Consider the following 19385-nt stretch of genomic DNA (forward strand, 5'->3'; position numbering starts at 1 on the left):
CAAGTCAGAGGCACCTCCTGCCCAGCAGCCAGGCGCATCCCCTCCCCTCAGCCCCAGGGGAGGATGGAGAAAAGAGCTCAGGAGAAGGGACAGGCCAGTGTCCACCCCAGCCAAGAGTGAAGGATGGAGAGTGGGCCCTGTGGGCCTGGCCCTCCTCACAGTGACAGCTCCTGGCCACGAGCAGTTAGTGCCTTCCCCACCACCCCCCCCAGCCCCGGAAGGTCTCCTGACCCTCACGACGGCCCCTTGCTTCACCCCAGCTGTAACTGTAATTCCTCGATGCCAAGGCCCGTGAAGGTGGTGGCTGTGGGCGGGCAGAGCTACCTGAGCTCCATCCTCCGGTTCTTTGTCAAGGCCTTGGCCAACAAGACCTCCGACTGGCTGGGCTACATGCGTTTCCTCATCGTCCCCCTTGGTGAGTGGGCTGAAGCCCAGGCCCCGTGGGGTACCTCTGGCTTGGCCTGGGACTCAAGAGGCCCGAGGGACTCGCTTTCTCATCGCTGTGAGTTCTCCCTCCGCCAGGTTCTCACCCTGTTGCCAAGTACATGGGCTCAGTGGATAGCAGGTACAGCAGCGCCTTCCTCGATCCTGCCTGGAGGGACTTATTCAGTCGCTCAGAGCCCCCAGTTTCAGGTAGTCACCCAAGGGGGCAGGGGAGAAGTGGGCGGTCTCTCTCACCTTGTCCCCAGTCCTCCCACTCCGTGCCTCGGGCTCATTATTCAACAAGCCATCCGGTTCCTGGGGAGCCCAAGGAGGAGTCTTTGTTCCTGGCTCCAGAGGAACAAGAGCTTTTTCCTAAAACCTTGGGGAGGAGCCTTAGGACGTGGCTTAAGTCACTGCACAGCCCCAGCCCTCCTGGAGTGCAGAAGCTTGTGGGGAAGCCGTCGGGCCAGGGGCTCCGTGGCGAGTGTGACAGGGAAGGACAAGAAGGGGCTCGGGTCCAGCAGGCAGGAAAGCGGGGGATGACCCCAGAGGAAGTGGCTGAGAAGGGCTCCACGGCTGAGGGAGAGCAGAGAAGGCTGTGGCCAGGGCTCCGGGCAGCCCTTTGGGGCGAGTGACCCTCCGTGCCCTCCGGTGTTTCTCAGAGTCGCTGGACGTGGTGGGCCGAGTGATGCAGTACGTGAGCGGGGCTGGCGTGACGCACCAGCTGCCCGTGGCAGAGGCCATGCTGACCTGCAGGCACAAATTGTGAGTGCACACCCCCTCCCCCCGGGATCGTCCCCCATGGGCCCTCCTCACACCCATCTCTCCTTCTCTTCCGACAGCCAAGATGAAGACTCTTACCAGAAGTTCATTCCCTTCATCGGGGTGAGTCCTCCCCTGCCTCAGGCTCACTCTGGCCTTCAGGCCCTTCCTCTCACGGACCCTCAGCCGTGTTCTGTTCCCTAGTGAATCTTCACTGTGGCCGAGGGAGGCCTGGACCTCCAGGCCCTCTGGAGGAGTCCTTCGGGGCCTGGGGAGCCGGCTGCCCGAAGAGGGTGAACACAGCCAGAGTCTTTCTCTTCTGGGGTCAGGCAGACATCCAGGGACGATGGAGGGGACCCCGGTGCTGCAGCCTGTGCATGCTCTTACCAGGCCCGGGCTCAGATGCAGGGCCACCCGGGGCTTCATCCCCTTTCACTGGGCCCCTTCGGAGCCCTCAGAGGGAGGCCTGGCCAATCCCACAATCCTTGGGCCTGGGGATGAACATCAGAGCATGAATGGCCAGAATGGAAAGCAAGGAGGCAGACCCCGGTTCTGCATCATCTTCTGCTGATTTCAGGCGGTAGCGCCTTGCCAGGAGCCTCCCAGCTCTCCCAAGCCAGGAGGGACTTCTGCAGAAGAGGTTGCCTCTGACCTTTCCTAGGATTCTCTGCGAGTTTTCCTTTCTCCACATCTGTTGCCCCTGCTACACTGCCCTGGTTTCCTGAAGCCCTAGATTGTAAAGGCCCCGGGGGTCCGGAGGGAGCGCTTCCTCGGGGTGTTCCTCGGCACTGGCCGGCCGGGCAGGAGCCTTATCGGCCCCTGAGGAAAGACCAGAGTCTAAGAGGTGGTGGAGGGGATGGAAGGGGCTCCTCCCAGCAGCTGTGGGAGGTCTCTGGGTCAGGAGCACATGCTGGAGATGACCGTGGCAGAGGCCGGCAGTGCTAGTGAATTCTCCAGGCTGGCCTGCCGGGAAGTGCAGTGCGGTCCCTGGCCCTGCTCAGGCCTGGCCGGTGCCCCCACTTCTAGTGACCCAGAAAGCCCTGGTGGCACTCTCAGACTGGGTCCTTCTCTTGTCACTCGGGGCTACCCCTCCAGACAGACTCGGGTAATTAAAAACAGCCTGCACGGGTGAGGCCTCGGGCGTCTCCAAGCCTGCCTGGCCTTTTTGGAGGCCCCCTTCCCCCAGGACCTTCTCAGAATTTGCCCGAGTTTTTTTCTTTTCCAGGAAACAAATCCTTGTCCCAGGATCAGCTCCCTTTGCAAAGCCCCAAAGGGGACGGGGGGAGAAAAGTCCTGGCGTGGCCCCTGGGACGGCTTGGCAGAGGATACTCAGCCCTGCACCCCAGGGTTTGGGGAGAGGCTCAGAAATGGGGCTGCCCTTTTGCTTCCTTGGTGCTCCCCCCCCCCATCTGTCCTTGGGGATCAGTCACTCCTCAACCGATCATCACAAATGACTGTCAGCATCCCTGGACACGGCATGAGGACAAAGCAGGCACCCTCTGATGCCAACCTCTGTTTCTTTCTCTTCAGGTAGTCAAAGTGGGCCTGGTGGAAGACTCCCCCCTGACAGCAGGTAAGATGGGGTGACTCTTGGCCTCCCTCCATTGAAGGGTCAGAGCATGTTCATCCCAGGAGGGGTTGCCGGGAAGGTGGGGATGAGCGGGGAGGGAGGAAGAGGGCTCCTCGGGCAGCCCAGTCTCTTTCCCCCTCAGGTGATGGCGACGACACGCCTGTGGTCAGCCTCACTGTCCCCTCCACGTCCCCGCCTTCCAGCTCTGGCCTGAGTCGGGACGCATCAGCCACGCCCCCTTCTTCCCCATCCATGAGCAGCACCCTGGCTGTGGTTGGGTAAGCATCGCCCCCCACCATGCTACCCCCAGGCCCTGCACTGCTCTCTGCCCTCTGCGCCCTTTGATGTGGGCCCAGCAAGAGACCAGAGCTGAGGAGGGCTAGTGGCCAGGTCATCCGAGCGGTCAGTCTCCTCGGTACAGACTTGGCGAGGGCTTCGGCCTGCGATTTTAGTGACAGAAGGAAACTCCCTCTGCCCACCCAGGTTGGCACCCCATTGCTGCCCAGGGACTTGCTTCAGGGTCATGTTGGGAGAAAGCGGCCTCGGGGCCAACCTGGCTCAGAGGTCAGCTCTGTCCACCCTGCCCATTTGGCTTGGTGATATCTCTGATGAAATTGTCTTCTGCTGCATCTGCGTAGGTGGGCTGAAGGCAGGCCCAGACCCAGACAACCAAGGTTGGGGCAAGAGGGTTTGTGAGGGGCTTGGCTGGTGGCTGGGCCCAGCATCTGGGCCTGGGAGGGGAGTCTGCGCCCGTGAGCTGGAAGGCGCCTGCCAGGAAGCCCCTAAGCCTCAGAGTGCCCAGGGAGACTTCCTCACTGACCCCTGTCTGGCCAGCAGCCCTCCGAGACCCTCTGGTCAGCACCGCCTTCCCTTGACCCATTTCTCTGTCGTACCCTCTCCCGTCGGCTTCCTTTGGCTCTGCTCAGGGGCCCTCCATAGCATGGCATCCCTCTGTCTCTCCGCTATCTCCTAACCCCCATTTCCTTGGAAGAGGCAACAACAGGCAAAGAAAGAGGCCTCTTTGTCTCTGCTCCGGCCCCAGGCTTGGCTCTGCCCCCGAGAGTCAGTGACGGTCCCCACACTTGCCTGTAGCCTCCCTTCTGCATCCTAGTTAATATTAAAAAATGAGAACACCAGGCAGGGAAGTAGGAGATGACAAAGCTGTGGTGGCCTCTGTACCTCGGATGTCTGACGCCTCCTTTCAGGAAAGCATCAGCCGCTCCCCCCACCCCCCACCCCCAGTGCTAAAATTATCTGAGAGCTCCACCAAGCTGAGGGAGCACCTCGGGCTGGCCTGAAGGGTTGCAGGAGGTCAGCCTAGAGGGTCCTGGGCTGGGTTTCAAGGCTCTACCTCGTCCCCTCCATTTCCATCACCCACTTCTGAGGTCACACTCGACTGCCCTCTCGTAGCTTCAGAGGCCTCCCTGGCCCCCTCTCTTCACTGCTCAGCCCTCAGCAGAGATGCAGGCGCCTCCCCAACTCACTCCCCTGCTCAGAAATATCAGCAACTCCCTAGTGCCTCAGGCTCCTTTGTAAAAGGAGGGGGATGGGCTTGACCCCTCTGAAGCCCCCACCCCCCACCTGGGTACACTCCGCCTCCATGCGCCTCCAGGAGTCCCCGACCTCCTTGGCACTGACAGCCCCTTTAGGAGGCCATGAGTGAGTGCACGGGCACCCCCCACACACCCCAGTCTCCTGCCTGATTTCCCCCCAAAGCTCTGCTCTCCCCAGCTCGCAGATGAGCCAGGCCGGACCTTCCTGAGTCTGGCTCTTGATCTGCCTGTGTGTGGGCTTCCTCTTCCCGCCCCCCTGCCCCAGGAGAACGGGCAGGGCTGTTTGCCGTTGGTCTCTGTGCCCGCCGGGCCCAGAGGAGGCAGCTGGTGCCCCCTAGATGGCATCCCATCCAGCATCTCCCCTCTTGGCTCTGCCTCCAGGAGTCCCAACAGCCCGTACGGGGATGTCATCGGCCTGCAGGTGGACTACTGGCTGGCCCACCCCGGGGAGCGGCGCAGGGAAGGCGAAAAGAGGGACACCAGCTCCAAGAACACCCTCAAGAGTGTCTTCCGCTCAGTGCAGGTGTCTCGGCTGCCCCACGGCAACGAGGGGCAGCTCTCTGGCACCATGGCCATGACGGTGGTCACCAAGGAGAAGAACAAGAAAGGTGAGTCAGTGGCCCCTGGTCAGGTATGGAGGCCAGAGTCGACCAGCCTTTACTGTCCACTTGCTGTGCTGGGAGAAGGGTCCTAGGGACGGGAGAAGGCCTGAGCCACCACCTGCTGGGGAGGGGGCTGAGCTCCAAGCAGATGAAGGCCTGAGCCAGGGAGGCTTTTGCCAAGGCTCTTTCAGGGAAGCCCCAGACTGTGCTCCGTTTGGAGAAGGTTAGAAACATGGCAGGCAGAGCAACCATGGCCCGAACTTCCTTTGGCTGTGGCTTGAGTCGGGGAACAAAACAAACCAGAATTGAGGCATCTGAACCCCCAGGCTCCTCATCAAAGCCGCCAAGATCCTTTGATTTCCCTTGATCGTGCCAGGCCAGCGATAGGGTCCCTTCCCCTTCAGAATGAGGGCTTGTGTGTGCCCAGGAAGACAGCCTGGCAGGGCCTGAGCCAGGAGGAAGGCTGCGCCTCTCCCTCTGTCTCCTTTCTCTTCCTCGCTCCCCTCTGGAGTCAGCTTTCTCTGCACATACCCCCATGCCCAGCGGTGGACTTTCACAGCGTATGGGCAAATGGCCGTGCCCTCCATCGCCTCCCCGGACACCTTGGGCATTGGAGGAAGGGGAGGAAAGGAGGCTCCTGCCACACTCCACCTCTGACCCGAGGCGGGCTGGGGGCAGGCCGAGGGCTGCCGTTGCAGTGGCCCTGATGGGGGGCATGCTTTGTAGTGCCCACCATCTTCCTGAGCAAGAAGCCTCGAGAGAAGGAGATGGACTCCAAGAGCCAGGTCATCGAAGGCATCAGCCGCCTCATTTGCTCAGCCAAGCAGCAGCAGACCATGCTGAGAGGTGAGGAGTCCGGGGCCCCGAGTGCCCACCGTCCTTGCCCACATCCTCATCTCCCTCCCCCAACTGCCCGCAGTGCTTGCCCTCCACCTCTCCCCCCGAGTGCCCACCGTCCTCTCCCTGCCTTCGCCCCACCAGCGCCCATATTTTTCACCCTGTTTTTCCCCCATCAGTGTCCATCGATGGTGTGGAGTGGAGTGACATCAAGTTTTTCCAGCTGGCTGCTCAGTGGCCCACCCACGTCAAGCATTTCCCAGTGGGCCTATTCAGCGGTAGCAAGCCTACCTGACTGCCCTGCCTCCTGGCTGAGGACCCCACTGTTCTCCCTTTGTGTCGTCTGCTGGTCTGGGGCACCTCCTGTGGGGGCGGTGCCAGCAGGCCTGGGGCCTGAGGGTCCCCTTCCCTTGCACTGGGGTCTACCTCTTCCCTTGCCCAATCCCGAGGGACACTGCCACTGGGGAAGTTGGTCACTCCCCCCCACCCCCCCTCCCCTCCTTCCTCTCTAGGGCCCTGAGCCTTGTTCTCAGGCACCCATCAGTCACTGGAATTTAAGCAAACTCTTACAGGGGACCCCTTCGTTGGACCCCTCCCCTACCCCCTGGAGCCTGAGTCCACCGAGGGACAGACCCTTCCTGTCCCCTGCTTGGTTTCCAGTCTCTGCATTTAAGGCCACCAAGGTCTCCGAACGTTTTGTTCTGGCTCCTTCCTGGCGAGGGGCACCCATGGGTCCCCAGCTGTTGGTTAGGAGTTAGTTCAACCTGCCCCACCCCAGGAATGTCATCTCTGTCTCGGGTCAGCTCGGCTTTCCCGAGGGGGACAGCAGGGGTGGCCTGAGGCCAAAGGGACAGAGCCGGCCGGCCGTCCAGCATGAAAGGGGCAGTCAGGGTGGCCAGGCGAGCCTCTCCATCTCCTGGCTAGCTGGGCACGATAGGGAAGGGCCCCTCTGCCCCCGGGCCCCACTTCTAGGGGCCCCGCCCAGCATCCCCGGTGTCCTTGGAAGTGTCTTGTCCATGTTGTGCGTGTGTCTTCGAGAACTCACTGGCTTCTGCTCCCGCCACCCTGCTCTGGCCTGCTCTCTCCTCTTCGTTCGGTGTGACTCCCCTGTGTGCCGGGCCCTGCCCCCTCCGGCTTCTCTGCTCCCAACACTCCAGCCCACCCGCCTTCCAGCCGAGTCCTGCTTCCCCCAGGCTCCCACCCCAGCACCTGTTCCTTCTCCCCCCGTGGGCAGCCTCCCAGATCGGGCGAGCCCCTGCTCGGGTCCCTCCGCCCTTTGTTCTTGCCCCAGCCTGGCCTCATTCCTCCTCATGGCGAACGCACACGTCTGAGCCCTGGCTTCCCCCTCTCCTGCCCCGAAGATGGGGGGGATTGACCTCCAGGTGCTAGGGCTCCAGGCCTCAGTCCTCCAGTCAGTGTTCTGCCCACTGAGCCCCCTTCCTGCCCTCGAGCTCGTCCCCATCCCAGAGGTTTGGACAGAAAGACCTTCTCCCTTCTGAGCCCTCCTGTGCCCCCGGGTCCTGTTACTCAGTCCTGCTGTCCAAAGCACCTTGCCCGGGCTCGGCTCTCTCCTGGTTGGGCCGTGGGTAGGGGGGAGTTGCTGTTGGATTTTTCATTCAATAAACTGGTGGTTTCTTACCAGCTGCCTGGGATTGTGTGTGTCTCCTGCTGGCTCGTCCCCTTAGCTGAGGATGGAAGAATAAATTCCTTGAGGGGAGGCGTTGCCCCCCACCCCGAGCTCTGCCGCCCACCCTGTGTTTGGGCCATTGAGCAGCTGCTCTGTCCCAGACTCGCTCCTGAGACCGAGGCTGGAGAAGTCCGAGAACAGGCACGCCAGTGACTGGTTTGCCTCTCATTAGACGACGGGTCATCCGAACTCTGATCCTCGGAGAAGAATGTCTGGCGGGCCAAGGGCAAGGTGGCCATTCCCATTAGCCTCGTGCCACCCGCTTCTGAGGATTTCCCTCCTCCACCCTGGGCTGAGGTCAGGGAGGAGAGACCAGGGAGGCCGGCCCACGGCCAGGCCCCGACCTTGGGGAGGTTCTGTGCCTGAGAAGCCTCTGAGCCCCGGCCTCTCCCTCCTTCCTGAGCCCTAAGCCTACCGCTGCCCCTCGACGTCCCAAAGACCCCGGCTTTCGCCCAGAAGTAGGTCGCATGCGGCCCGGGGTTGGGGACCAGGCCGAGAAGCAGGGCCTGTCTCCCTCGGCGCTCTCTGAGCCTCCGGGTGTAGACAGTGTAGTTGAGTGAGGAAGCGGGGGTTCCCTTCCCCCCCACTTCCCACTAGGGCCTTGCCTGCAGCCCTGGCTTTCAGAGGCCTCCCACGTTCGCTGGTCGGCCCCATTCCTCGTGGGATCCAGCAGAAGAACTCTGGTCAAAGGGAGGAGAACTTGGAATGTGTTCAGTGAGCGTGGGATTGTCGGGGTCACCAGGCATGTGCCCAGGGATGGCTCTGCAGAGTGGCTACCACACAGGAGAAGGAGAGGTCAGCCCAAAGAGCAGCGACACCAGGGGGACCCTGGCCCGATCCCTTCCCCATAGCACCCTGGGGTGCGGCCACAAAGCTGGCCGGCCAGACGGCTGCACGAATGTCATAAAGCCGCATCGCTGGGGTCGCCAACCCCTCGGTGTGCTGGAAGCAGGAGCGGTGCCTTAGGGGCCTTCCCAGGCTTCTCTGCCCATCTGTAATGGGTAGGTGGTGTCTGTGGCAAAGATAATGCTAGCTAGGATTCGCCCAGGCCACCTCGCTAACCACTTCACATTTAGCGCCTCCTCCGATCTTCACAACAGCCCTGGGTGGGAGATGCGCAGGGTTGGGGTCCCCAGGAGCCAAGGCTGTGCAGGCAACTCCTGAGGATACTCGGGGGCCTTCACCTCCCACAGAAAAAGGCCGTGATGGCCCACGGCACTCCCCTCCTCACCACTCGCCACAGCTCCCTACTGCCTCTACGATTCAGTCCAGAGTCCTCGTCCTCCATGCAGTCCTGTGTCCGCCTCTTGCCTAGACCCTCGTTAGAGCGCTCCTCGCCCTCACAGCCCAGCTCCTAGAATCTTCAGTGTTCCCTGACCAAATGGGCTTCAGAAATGCCATCAGTACTCCAGGAACCTTCTGGCACCTGATAATGGTGAATCTGGGTAACTATTTGATCTGTTTTTCCATGAAGGCTTTCCTCAATCACCTGAGAAGCTCTTATAGTTTCTAGCAGCCTGAAAGGGTCCTGAGGACAAACGTTTTTTTAAACCCTCACCTTCCATCTTGGAATCACTACTGTGTATCCAAGGCAGAAAAGCAGGAAAGGCTAGGCAGTTAAGTAACTTTCCTAGGGACACACAGGTAGCAAATTTCTGAGGTCAGATTTGAACCTAGGACCTCTGGCTACAGGTCTCGGGATTAATTATAAAGCTGCTCCCTAGGGCACAGTGGATAGAATGCCAGACCTGGAGTTAGGAAATAATGGGTTCAATTCTGGCCTCAGACAATTCCTAGCTGGGTGACCCTGGGCAAGTCACTTAACCCCAACTGCCTAGCCCTTGTTGCTCTTTTGTCTTAGAATTGACACTTAAAAAAAATAGTTTTAAATAAAGATATTTCTTAACCAGTTGGCTACACACTAGGTAAAGCATAAAACAAAGTAACAAATCAAATGGCTCTCAGGCTAGAGGGGCTCTCTTTCCTTTCATGGGAGAATCAATCAATTAATGAAAAGCTTTATTAAGTGCTTGCTATGGACCCATTTATAGGTCGCTGTCTGTATACCAATAGCACCGACTATGGACAAATGTATTACATGTTTTCTATGTCCTATTTGTAAACCTTATGCTAAGCACAAATGAAAGAACAGGGCAGTCCTTGCTCCCAAGTTCTCATTTTATTGGGGGAGCCGTCCCGAGAGGATGACTGTGCCAGGGAAAGGGAGTACGAGGTCACCCATAAAAGGCTGTTACTCTTTGTCTAGTGGCCAAGTGACCTACTGTTGGCCACCAATGAAAGCAGAAGATCCAAGGTGCCTTCTCTGCTCGGTGGACCCTGGCTCAGGGTCTCCTGGGGAGGTGAGTAAAAGGAGCTGGTTTTCTCGTGCATCAGCAACACAGCGAGGAAGGTTTCCAGGGATGCTCTTGGATTATAGTGTTCCTGATGAGACCATATCGGAGAGAGTTGTTACTCTGAGCCAATATCTATAGCAAAGGATTAGGACCATGGCAGGAAATGCCCAAAGAATTCCATCTGACTTGCCATTGTGTTTTTGGGTGGCTTCAGGGCAAAGGTGGGCATAGCTAAGGACAGCAAAAAATATGTTGGAAAATAGGGCTCAGGATTTAAGAAGCAAGAGTTGGAGCTCACAGAGACTCCCTGCAAGCTTTACACCTCTATGTAATAAGTATTTTATTCAAGAAAAGAGTCAGGAAATGTTGTCGAATATAGCACCAAAAAGTGAAACTGTGTATATCTTGTCGTTTAGTCATGTCTGGCTCCTCATGACCCCATTTGGAGTTTTCTTGACAAAGATACTGAAGTGGCTTCCTATTTGCTTCTCTAGCTCATTTTAAAGATGAGGAAACTGAGGCCAATAGGATTAAGTGACTTGCCCAGAGTCACACAGCTAGAAAGTGTCTGAAGCCACATTTGAACTCAGGTTTTCCTAATTCCAAGCTCAGTGCTTTCTATTCACTATCTAGCCACGTAGCTGCCCCCATGTATGTAAAGGACACTAAATGAATAGTTACCAGTGGGGGAAGGGCACTCCCAAATCAGCTATCTGTGTACATTAACTTCAATCATTGCTTTTTTTTTTTTTTTAACTCTTACCATCTATATTAGAATTGATATTAAGTATCTGTTCCAAGGCAGAAGAAAAGGATAGGCAATTGAGATTAAGTGACTTGCCCAGGGTCCCACAGCTGGGAAGCATCTGAGACCAGATTTGAACCCAGCACCTCCCATCTCCAGGCCTGATTATATCCACTGAGCTACCTACCTGCTTCTCATTGCCTTTTTAGAACAAAGATCAAAACCAAATTAAGAGAAAATTTAAAAAAATAAGAAAGTAGACATAGGCAAGCCTGAGATACCTGATTATACTAAAAACAAGAGATGCTGTTGATGGAAATTTCTTTGGAAGTTTAACTAATTTCTACATCTTTCATGATTTCTATTTGCTTCTACTCCCAGTTTCCATGGGAGAAGAGAGAAGGACTTGTATCAAATAAGAAAAGAGAAAAAGATAATTGACTTTGAGTAGTAGTGGGGAAAAAAGTAGATCAGAGGTTGAATTTGGGCAAAATTGGTGGGGATAGTTGGAAAAAGAAAATTGAACAATTGTGAGACCCAAATATTGGTCTAGTCTACTTCCAGACTCTAAGTGATGCAGAATTCAGGACAAGTGAGGAGGATTTAGAAGGAGAATCAGGGAGAATTCATGAATACAACCTGAAGAGGGAGGCTCAAGAAAGGTAAGGAGAAAGTAGCTGGCAAGATAAAAAAGAAAAAGTTGGGTAGAACAAGTACAGAATGCAACTTGTACAGTCAGTGAATTGGAAAGTGTCAGGTACTTTGGAGGAGGACAAGTGGGCCTGCATTCCTTACATGCACCGTTTAGACTCTGTCAGAGCATCATGACTCTGGTCTGTGTTCCAAATTGATTTGGAGGTAGGTTGATCTACCCTCCAAGGGAGAGCCTGAAGGGACTGGAGAAACAAAGCCAACCCTCCACACCAAGTTTGTAGTGGGAATAAGGGCTCCAAAAGGAAACCAAAGTGAGGTTTCATTAGGGTAAAAAAGAAGTATCTGAGAGGGCAGATGGGAGACAACCTTCCTCAGGATGATGGAGGTTGGAAGAAGGCTACAAAAAAGAAGACAAAGGGAAAAGTGAGCTGTTATGATTAAAGTTTTAAAACAGATTGGAAGGGGCAGCTGGGTGGCTCAGTGGATTGAGAACCAGATCTAGAGATGGGAGGTCCTGGGTCATACCTGGTCTCAAATACTTCCTAGCTGTGTGATCCCAAGCTGGTCACTTAAAATCCCATTCTCTAGCTCTACTGCTCTTATGCCTTGGGACCAATACACAGTATTGATTCTAAGACAAAAGGTGAGGGGGTTAAAAAAAAAAAACAAAAACAAAACCCCAACAGATTAGACCTAGCTGGATAAGTCACTTAACCTCCATTGCCTAGCCCTTACCACCCTTTTGCCTTGGTACCAGTTCTTAATGTTGATTCTAAAGCAGAAGGGAAGGGTTTAGAAAAACAAAAGAGATTGGACCACTGCCCACCAGAGAGGGGGGGGGAGAAGAGATAGCAAGATAGGGATGTATATTAACAGAGGGGAAAAAACAGACTCAAGGCTTTTCCAAAAGAAGAGTGGGTTGAGTGCCCTGAGAAGGAAGAAGCTTCTGGTTCTTTCAAGAATGATAAAACAGAACACAGAAGTAGGAATTGTCTTAGAACATCTAGGAAGGGTCAGTGGAAGAGGAAAAGGTGGGTGTAGGGGGTGATTCAGCACAAAAGCAGCTCTTTGCTGACCCAACAGCTATAAAAAGGCCTTCTGTCTTCCTGGGCCATGTATCCAAGACATAACAATAACCCTCCCAAGATTTATCAAACCAGATGACAAAAACCCACTTCTGGTCATTTGCGGAAAGGACCCTACCAGAAGGGACCTACAAAGGATTGCCAACAATTCCAAAGGCTTGAGAAGAAAGCAAAGGTTACAAGGGTACAAGCTGGGTTTTCCTCACTATTGTACTTTGAAGACAAGGGATGTAGAAGAGGAAAATTCATTTCAGACGTGAACTGCTGGCTAAGAAAGTAGTGTCCGAGAATGGGATTTGAATTTCTGAATCAAAGCTTACTGCTAGCAAGGGTTGATGGACTTCTGGTCAGAGATGGCATATCTCTAACCAAGGCTAGTAAGAAAGTGTTTGCCAGGAAGCATGAAAATCTAACCAAAAGGGCTTTAAACCAAAAGGGGAGAGAAAGAGAACTGCCCATGTGTCTCTACAAAAGTTAGATGCTACAGAGAATAGTCACAAGGAATGAAGAAGAGCAGTTGAGTCACCTAGAAAAACATAGAAGACAAAATCCAAGAAAGGAACCAATGGTAAAAGCCAGGGCCTGAAGGGTCTACATACACATATGCCCAAAATTTAGACAACAACCAAGGAAATGGAGGTCCTAATGTAGGGGGGGCAAATTTGACTTCATAGGCACTACTGGGAATTGGTTAAATGAAACTCAGAACTAGGGTATGGTTCTGTATAGCTATTTCTTATTCAAAAGAAACAGAATAGGTCAAAGAGGAAGGGAATAACATTTTATATGCAGAAGGTATATTCATGTAAAGAAATCTAGGAGCCAGAAGGAAAGGTAGGGCCAAATTGAGTGGAAGATCAAAGGAAAAACTAAAAGAAGGGATTTTGTCATTGGAATAGGCTGCAGACATGCACACCTGTGCTACAACCTGCTAAGCTTATATCAGTCTGATCAGACATGTACATTGATATAATGACATAATGATGTCATCTTGGTCCTTTTTAATTACAAAGGAAGACAACCAATGATCTCTTAGTTGCCACATCTCATGGCCAATGGCCTCATTCTTCTTGACCACTCTGCAGCCTTGGGCACTGTTGATCACCCTCTCCTCCTCCATACTCTCTTCTCTCTAGGTTTATGGGACACCCATCTCTCCTGGTTTTCCTCCTTCTCTGACCGCTCCTTCTCTGTCGCCTTTTCTAAATCTTCCAGATCACAACATACATATCCCTCAAGGTTCTGTCTTGGGCTTTCTTCTCTTTTCCTTCTATCTTATTTCACCTGGTGATTTTATTATGTAGCAATCCAGGTATACATTAATTGTGATATTATTTTAAGAAGTATTCAAAAACTTAACTCTTATACTGCTAATGATTGATCTCTGCAATCCTGAGTCAAATTGAATGTAGACCTTGCCAAATCCCTAGCCCTTCCCTAAGGCTACACCCCAGAAGAGAGTCAGTTATCTCAGTCTCCTTACTTTTCCTTCAATGATCAATTAACATAGGTATCAAACATCAGTAGATGCCTTAGGCCCTATCCACCCTGGATCCTGATCTTAGCTCTACCTATTGTTTCAGATTTTGGCAGTTTGCATTTTATGATGATTACCTCATAATGTTAATGTATCAGGCCACCAGCCTCTCCCCTTCCCCCCATACTGTTGTAACCCCAATAAAAGTGACAAGACATCAGTTGGCAAGAGAGCTCTTGACCATCAGAGCTCCTAACCATGAAGCTCTTGACCATCAGAGCTTACTCGCTGTCTGTCTACCTTATGCCAAAACTTTCTGTGTCTGCGTATCTTTATTCTCGCCTTATGTTCTCTTTCCATTAATCCTTAACCCTTAACCCATTTTCACTCAGTCCTTGGTTCCCCTTTCTGAGTGTCCAACCCACTAGGAATCTTCGTGGAGTCGGTGGACGGCTTCATTATTACCCCCACCCTCACCCCCGGATTTTACTGTCATCTCTATGCTGATGAGAGGTTCAATGATTCTCTGATCTCTCTGCTGACCTCCAAAAATAGCTAGCCAATAGACATGTTAAACTCAATATGTCCAAAACAGAACTTGCAATCTCCCCAAACCCTCCCCCCGGGGTATGTGGCAAAATTGGGACATTAATGCATTGCTGGGAGAGTTGTGAACTGATCCAGCTATCCTGGATGGCAATTTGGAACTATGCCCAAAGGGCTTTAAACAACCGTCTGCCTTTTGATCCAGCCATACCATTGCTGGGCTTATTATACCTCAAAGAGATCATAAGGAAAAATACTTGTACAAAAAATATTCATAGCCGTACTCTTTGTGGTGGCAAAAAATTGGAAAATGAGGGGATGCCCTTTGATTGGGGCATGGCTGAACAAATTGTGAAATTGTGGTATCTGTTGGTGATGAAATACTATTGTTCTCAAAGGAATAAGGAACTGGAGGAATTCCATGTGAACTGGAAAGACCTCCAGGAACTGATGCAGAGTGAAAGGAGCAGAACCACACAGAGACTGATATATTGTGGCACAATCGAATGTAATAGACTTCTCTACTAGCAACAATGCGATGATCTAGGACAATTCTGAGGGACTTATGAGAAAGAAAACTATTCACATCCAGAGAAAGAACTGTGGGAGCAGAAACAGAAGAAAAATAAATGCTTTACCACATGGGTCGTTGGGGACATGATTGAGGATGCAGACTCTAAATGATCACCCTAGTGCAAATATTAATAATATGGAAATAGGTCTTGATCAATGACACATGTAAAACCCAGTGGAATTGTGTGTTGGCTATGGGAGTGGGGTGGGAGGACGGGAGGGAAAGAACATGAATCATGTAACCATGGAAAAATATTCTAAATCAATTAAATAAAAATTTTAAAACCCAAAACCCTCCCCCACTTCCTACTTTCCCTTTTTCTGTAGAGGGCAACACTGTCCTCCCAATCCCTCAGGCTCACAACCTAGGAATTATCACCAATGCCTCATTTTCCACCACATTCCCCATATCCATTATGGTGCCAAGGCTAGTCAATTTTACCTTTACATCATCTCTCATATATACTCCCTTCTTCCATCTGACACTGCTCCAACCCTGGTTCAAGCCCTTGTGCCTGGAGTACTGCAATAACTGCTGGGGGCTCTGCCTGTCTCAAGTCTCTCTTCACTCCAGTCCATCCTCTGTTCAGCCACCAAAGGGCTGAAGCCCAAGCCCAACCATCTCCCTATTCAATGAACTCCACTGGCTCACTATTGCCTCCAAGATCTCATACAAAATGCTCTGGCATCAAAGTCTTTCACTCCCTGACAGGGACTCTTTGATCCATTGACTATCTTGACTATTCCACAAATATTCCATCTCTCTCCTCCAGGCATTTTCTCTGTCTCCCAACTTCCCTTTCTTTTGCTCTGATTACAGCCCTCCCTGACTTCCTTTAAATCCCAGTCTCACCTTCTATAGGAAGCCTTCCCCAACTCTTCCTAATTCCAATGTCTTCCCTCTGTTAATTATTTCCTATTTATTTTGTATATAGCTTGCTTTGAAGTAGATTTCTCTCCCCTGTTTGACTGTAAGCTCCTAGAGGACAGGGACTTTCTTTTGCCCCTTGCCCAGGGCCTAAGCTGGCACATACGTGAATAAATGTTTATTGACTGATTGAAGTCACTTCACCCGGATAAACCATATCCTCACGTCCTGAAAGAACTGGCAGATGGAATTGCTGAGCTAGTGTCCTCTCGATGATATCTTAAAAATCATGGGAAGGGGGCAGCTGGGTAGTTCAGTGTATTGAGAGCCCAGCCTAGAGATGGGAGGTCCTAGGTTCAAGTTTGGGTTCAGATACTTCCCAGCTGTGTGACCCTGGACAAGTCACTTGACCCCCATTGCCTACCCTTACCACTCTTCTGCCTTGGAGCCAATACACAGTATTGACTCCAAGACGGAATGTAGGGGTTTAAAAAATAAAAAAAAATGAATCATGGGAAGCTGGAGGAGGATCACAATATTGGAGTCAAGAAAATGTCATTCCAATTTTCAAAAAAGAGAATCTGCTGACTCCAGACCAATGTGCTTGACTTGGATTCTCAGAAAAATCCTAGAAAGGACCATCAAGGAGATGGCTGGCAAATATTTAAGAAGCAGTGATTTCAAAGAACCAATATGGTGGCATCCAGGGTCATGCCAGAGTAACCTAATTGTCTTCTTTTTTCCTACATGCTTATATGTATTATTTTTTTCCTACATACATAAATGAGGGGGTTGCTGGGTATAGATTTTAGCTGTTGATAAATGTAAAAATAAGATGCTGGGTAAAGACCTGGCTTTATTGTGACAGAGAAATCATAAGACCAGAGGTCTCTGGATTTCCCCCACTTCAAAACCTTCGACCCTGACCATTGACATTGACGGGTTGTTTTTTTTTTAAACCCTTAACTTCTGTGTATTGACTTCTAGGTGGAAGAGTGGTAAGGGTAGGCAATGGGGGTCAAGTGACTTGCCCAGGGTCACACAGCTGGGAAGTGGCTGAGGCCGGATTTGAACCTAGGACCTCCCATCTCTAGGCCTGGCTCTCAATCCACTGAGCTACCCAGCTGCCCCCATTGACGGGTTTTTAATGGCAAAAAGAAGAACTTAGTGAGTGGAGGGAAGACTTACAGGACATGAGTAATAGTGACTTCTAGGACATGGACAAGTCAGAACACTTTTGACCTGGGTTTCTTTAAAAGTCATTCTGACAAGGACATCCCAACCCCCATGAGCTCCCTGAGGGCTCCAGCCTTCTAAGCTCCTGTCCTCCATGACCTTTGGGTCCCTGTGCCTTCCTATTATAATAATAAAGTTATAATATAATAATATAATATAATAAAGTTATAATAATATAATAATAAAGTTATAATCATCACCAATGAAGACAGCATCAAGTTGGGAGGATAGCTCACTGGACAACGGCAAAGTCAAGATCTGAAGGCATTTTGACAGAGTATCAGGTTGAATCTCATAAGATGAACTTCAATAAAGTCTTGCATTTAGTTAAAAAAAAATTAACTTTAGAAGTATAAGGTGAGGACAATTAGGTGGCTCAATGGATAGAGAGCCAGTCCTAGATATGAGAGGTCCTGGGTTCAAATCTAGCCTCAGACACTTCCTAGCTGTGTCTCCCTGGACAAGTCACTTAACCCTAATTGCCTAGCCCTTAGTGCTCTTCTGCCGTGGAACCAATATCAGTAAGGTAAGAAGGTAAGAATGTTTTTAAGTTTTAAAATTGCTTCTTCTTGTTGTTTTTAAAGAAATATAATATAGAAGAGGCAAAGTTGGCTAGCAGGTATCCTGAAAAAGATCTGCAGTCTTAGTAGTAGGATGGGGTTGCCAAGAAAGCTCACTAGGATGGCTCCTTGATGATGAATTCTTTGATCATCACAACAATCCCTACAATATGGAAAAAAAACAAGAGCCCTCCAACCTGTAAGACTCAATTCCACTTCAGTGGCTCTAGCGTCAGTAGTGGGAAAGGGAGCCAGCAGGTAGGTGCTAGGGAAGTTATTAATCAGTCTGTAAACAGCTAGGTGGATAAGTGATAGAGTCAGCCCTAGAGATGGGAAATGCCGAGTTCAAATCAGGTCTCAGACACTTCCTGGTGTGATCCTGGACAAGTCACTTAACCTCCACTGCCTAGCCCTTACCACCCTTGTGCTTTAGAACCAGATTCTAAGGCGGAAGGCAAGGATATTATTTTAAAAAACACATTACTTTAGTCATTGGCACTGTCAATGTAAGACATTTAAAGGGAGTCGCAGAGGATGGTTAGGTGGGGACAGGATGTGCTGTGATTCCTGGAGGGAATGCCTATTTAGAGGCCTACTTACCTCCAAGCCTGCTGGGTCTAATACAATGTTAAGTGGTTGGTAACCCTTAAATGGCTGGAGAAATGTCCCATATTATTATTGTGTTTCATTCTGATTTGGGTGCACTTAAGTCTTCTGCTCCCTGAGTCTACAAACTAGCCAGCCCCAGGGAAAGGGGATGCAGGGCGGGGAGTGATGGAGGGGTGTTTATTTGCTGAATGAACACTTAGGAAGCCAGAACCCAGTCTAGATCTAGTAGGTGCCTGTGGTCTCCCAGAAGAGTATGGTGCCTACTAAGTGCTTAGTGATTGATTGGAGCTCAAATAAAGAATCAGAAAACTGGAGCAAAAGAGAAGCTGGCAACCCCTCAGGTCCCACCCCCACCCTTCCAAAGTCTAAATAAATACCCAAAGAAACAAACCAAGAAACAAACAAGAAATGGGGGAAAGGCCGGGGGGCTGGACGGGAGGGAGGACCAGGTTTTGAGTCACACTCGGAGAAGATGAGGGAATGGCTTCAAAATAAAACTCCCAAATTCCTGCTCCCAGGAGGAGCCAGGTCACCCGACACGCTCCTCTGCCTAAGCCAGCCTCCCGCAAACAGGCTCCTCTTTAACTCTGGGCCTTGGGGAGCCCAGAGTGCCTGAAGCCAATGAAGCAGGGGCCCCAGCAGTGACGCTGCAGAGCCGTAAGGATCCCCAGAGGTAAGACGAAAGCAGCTCCTGGGGCCGCCGGCCAGCTTCGGGCAGACCCAGGCGTGAGGAGCTCGTAGCGCTGCCGCGCCCGCGCCTCTTGGCCTTGCTGATCGCTTCTGCTAAAAAGAGCCCCTTCGGCAGCAGAGAAGACGGACCCTGCAGGTGGGGTCCCGCCCCATGCTCGTTCGGGCTTGCTGGTCAACCTCGGGCTTGTTTCCTGAATAGCAGCAAGCCGGGAGTTCCCGTGGCCTGTTCTGGCTGAGGTCGGGAGACGAGAGGCAGCACCAGGTACCAGGGGGATGGGACGAGATGGAGAAATTGAGGGTTTAGGGAGATGGAGGGATGGAGGTGTGGGGGATGGAGATAGAAATGGGGGCATGGGGAAAAGGGAGGGATGGAGCGAAGGATGGGAAATAGGGATGGAGGGATGGGAGAAGGTTGGTGGGTGGAAGGAAGGAAGGAAGGAGGAATGACGGAATTTGGGTAGTGAAAATACGTCGCCCCTTCCCCCCCAACTCAACATAGCTCCTGTTACCCAGTAAACCCCACCCTTCAAATGGGTCGCTCCTCCCCGCCCCCC

The 19385-nt window shown here is 52.1% G+C and overlaps 1 protein-coding gene across 1 annotated transcript in view; it reads left to right on the forward strand.

Annotated features, from left to right (window-relative positions):
* Positions 1-7388, forward strand: part of PACS1 (phosphofurin acidic cluster sorting protein 1) — a 37586-nt gene extending 30198 nt beyond the window's left edge. Inside the window, exons 15-23 of the mRNA XM_044682441.1 lie at positions 261-415; positions 523-609; positions 1056-1190; positions 1232-1308; positions 2716-2758; positions 2898-3033; positions 4690-4916; positions 5637-5756; positions 5927-7388. Coding sequence (XP_044538376.1) covers positions 261-415; positions 523-609; positions 1056-1190; positions 1232-1308; positions 2716-2758; positions 2898-3033; positions 4690-4916; positions 5637-5756; positions 5927-6042 — 1096 coding nt within the window. The 3' untranslated portion in view covers positions 6043-7388. The remainder of the gene's footprint in view (positions 1-260; positions 416-522; positions 610-1055; positions 1191-1231; positions 1309-2715; positions 2759-2897; positions 3034-4689; positions 4917-5636; positions 5757-5926) is intronic.
* The last annotated feature ends 11997 nt before the right edge of the window (positions 7389-19385 follow it).

Source organism: Gracilinanus agilis, chromosome 6 (genome assembly GCF_016433145.1).
Source record: "Gracilinanus agilis isolate LMUSP501 chromosome 6, AgileGrace, whole genome shotgun sequence".
Taxonomy (NCBI): domain Eukaryota; kingdom Metazoa; phylum Chordata; class Mammalia; order Didelphimorphia; family Didelphidae; genus Gracilinanus; species Gracilinanus agilis.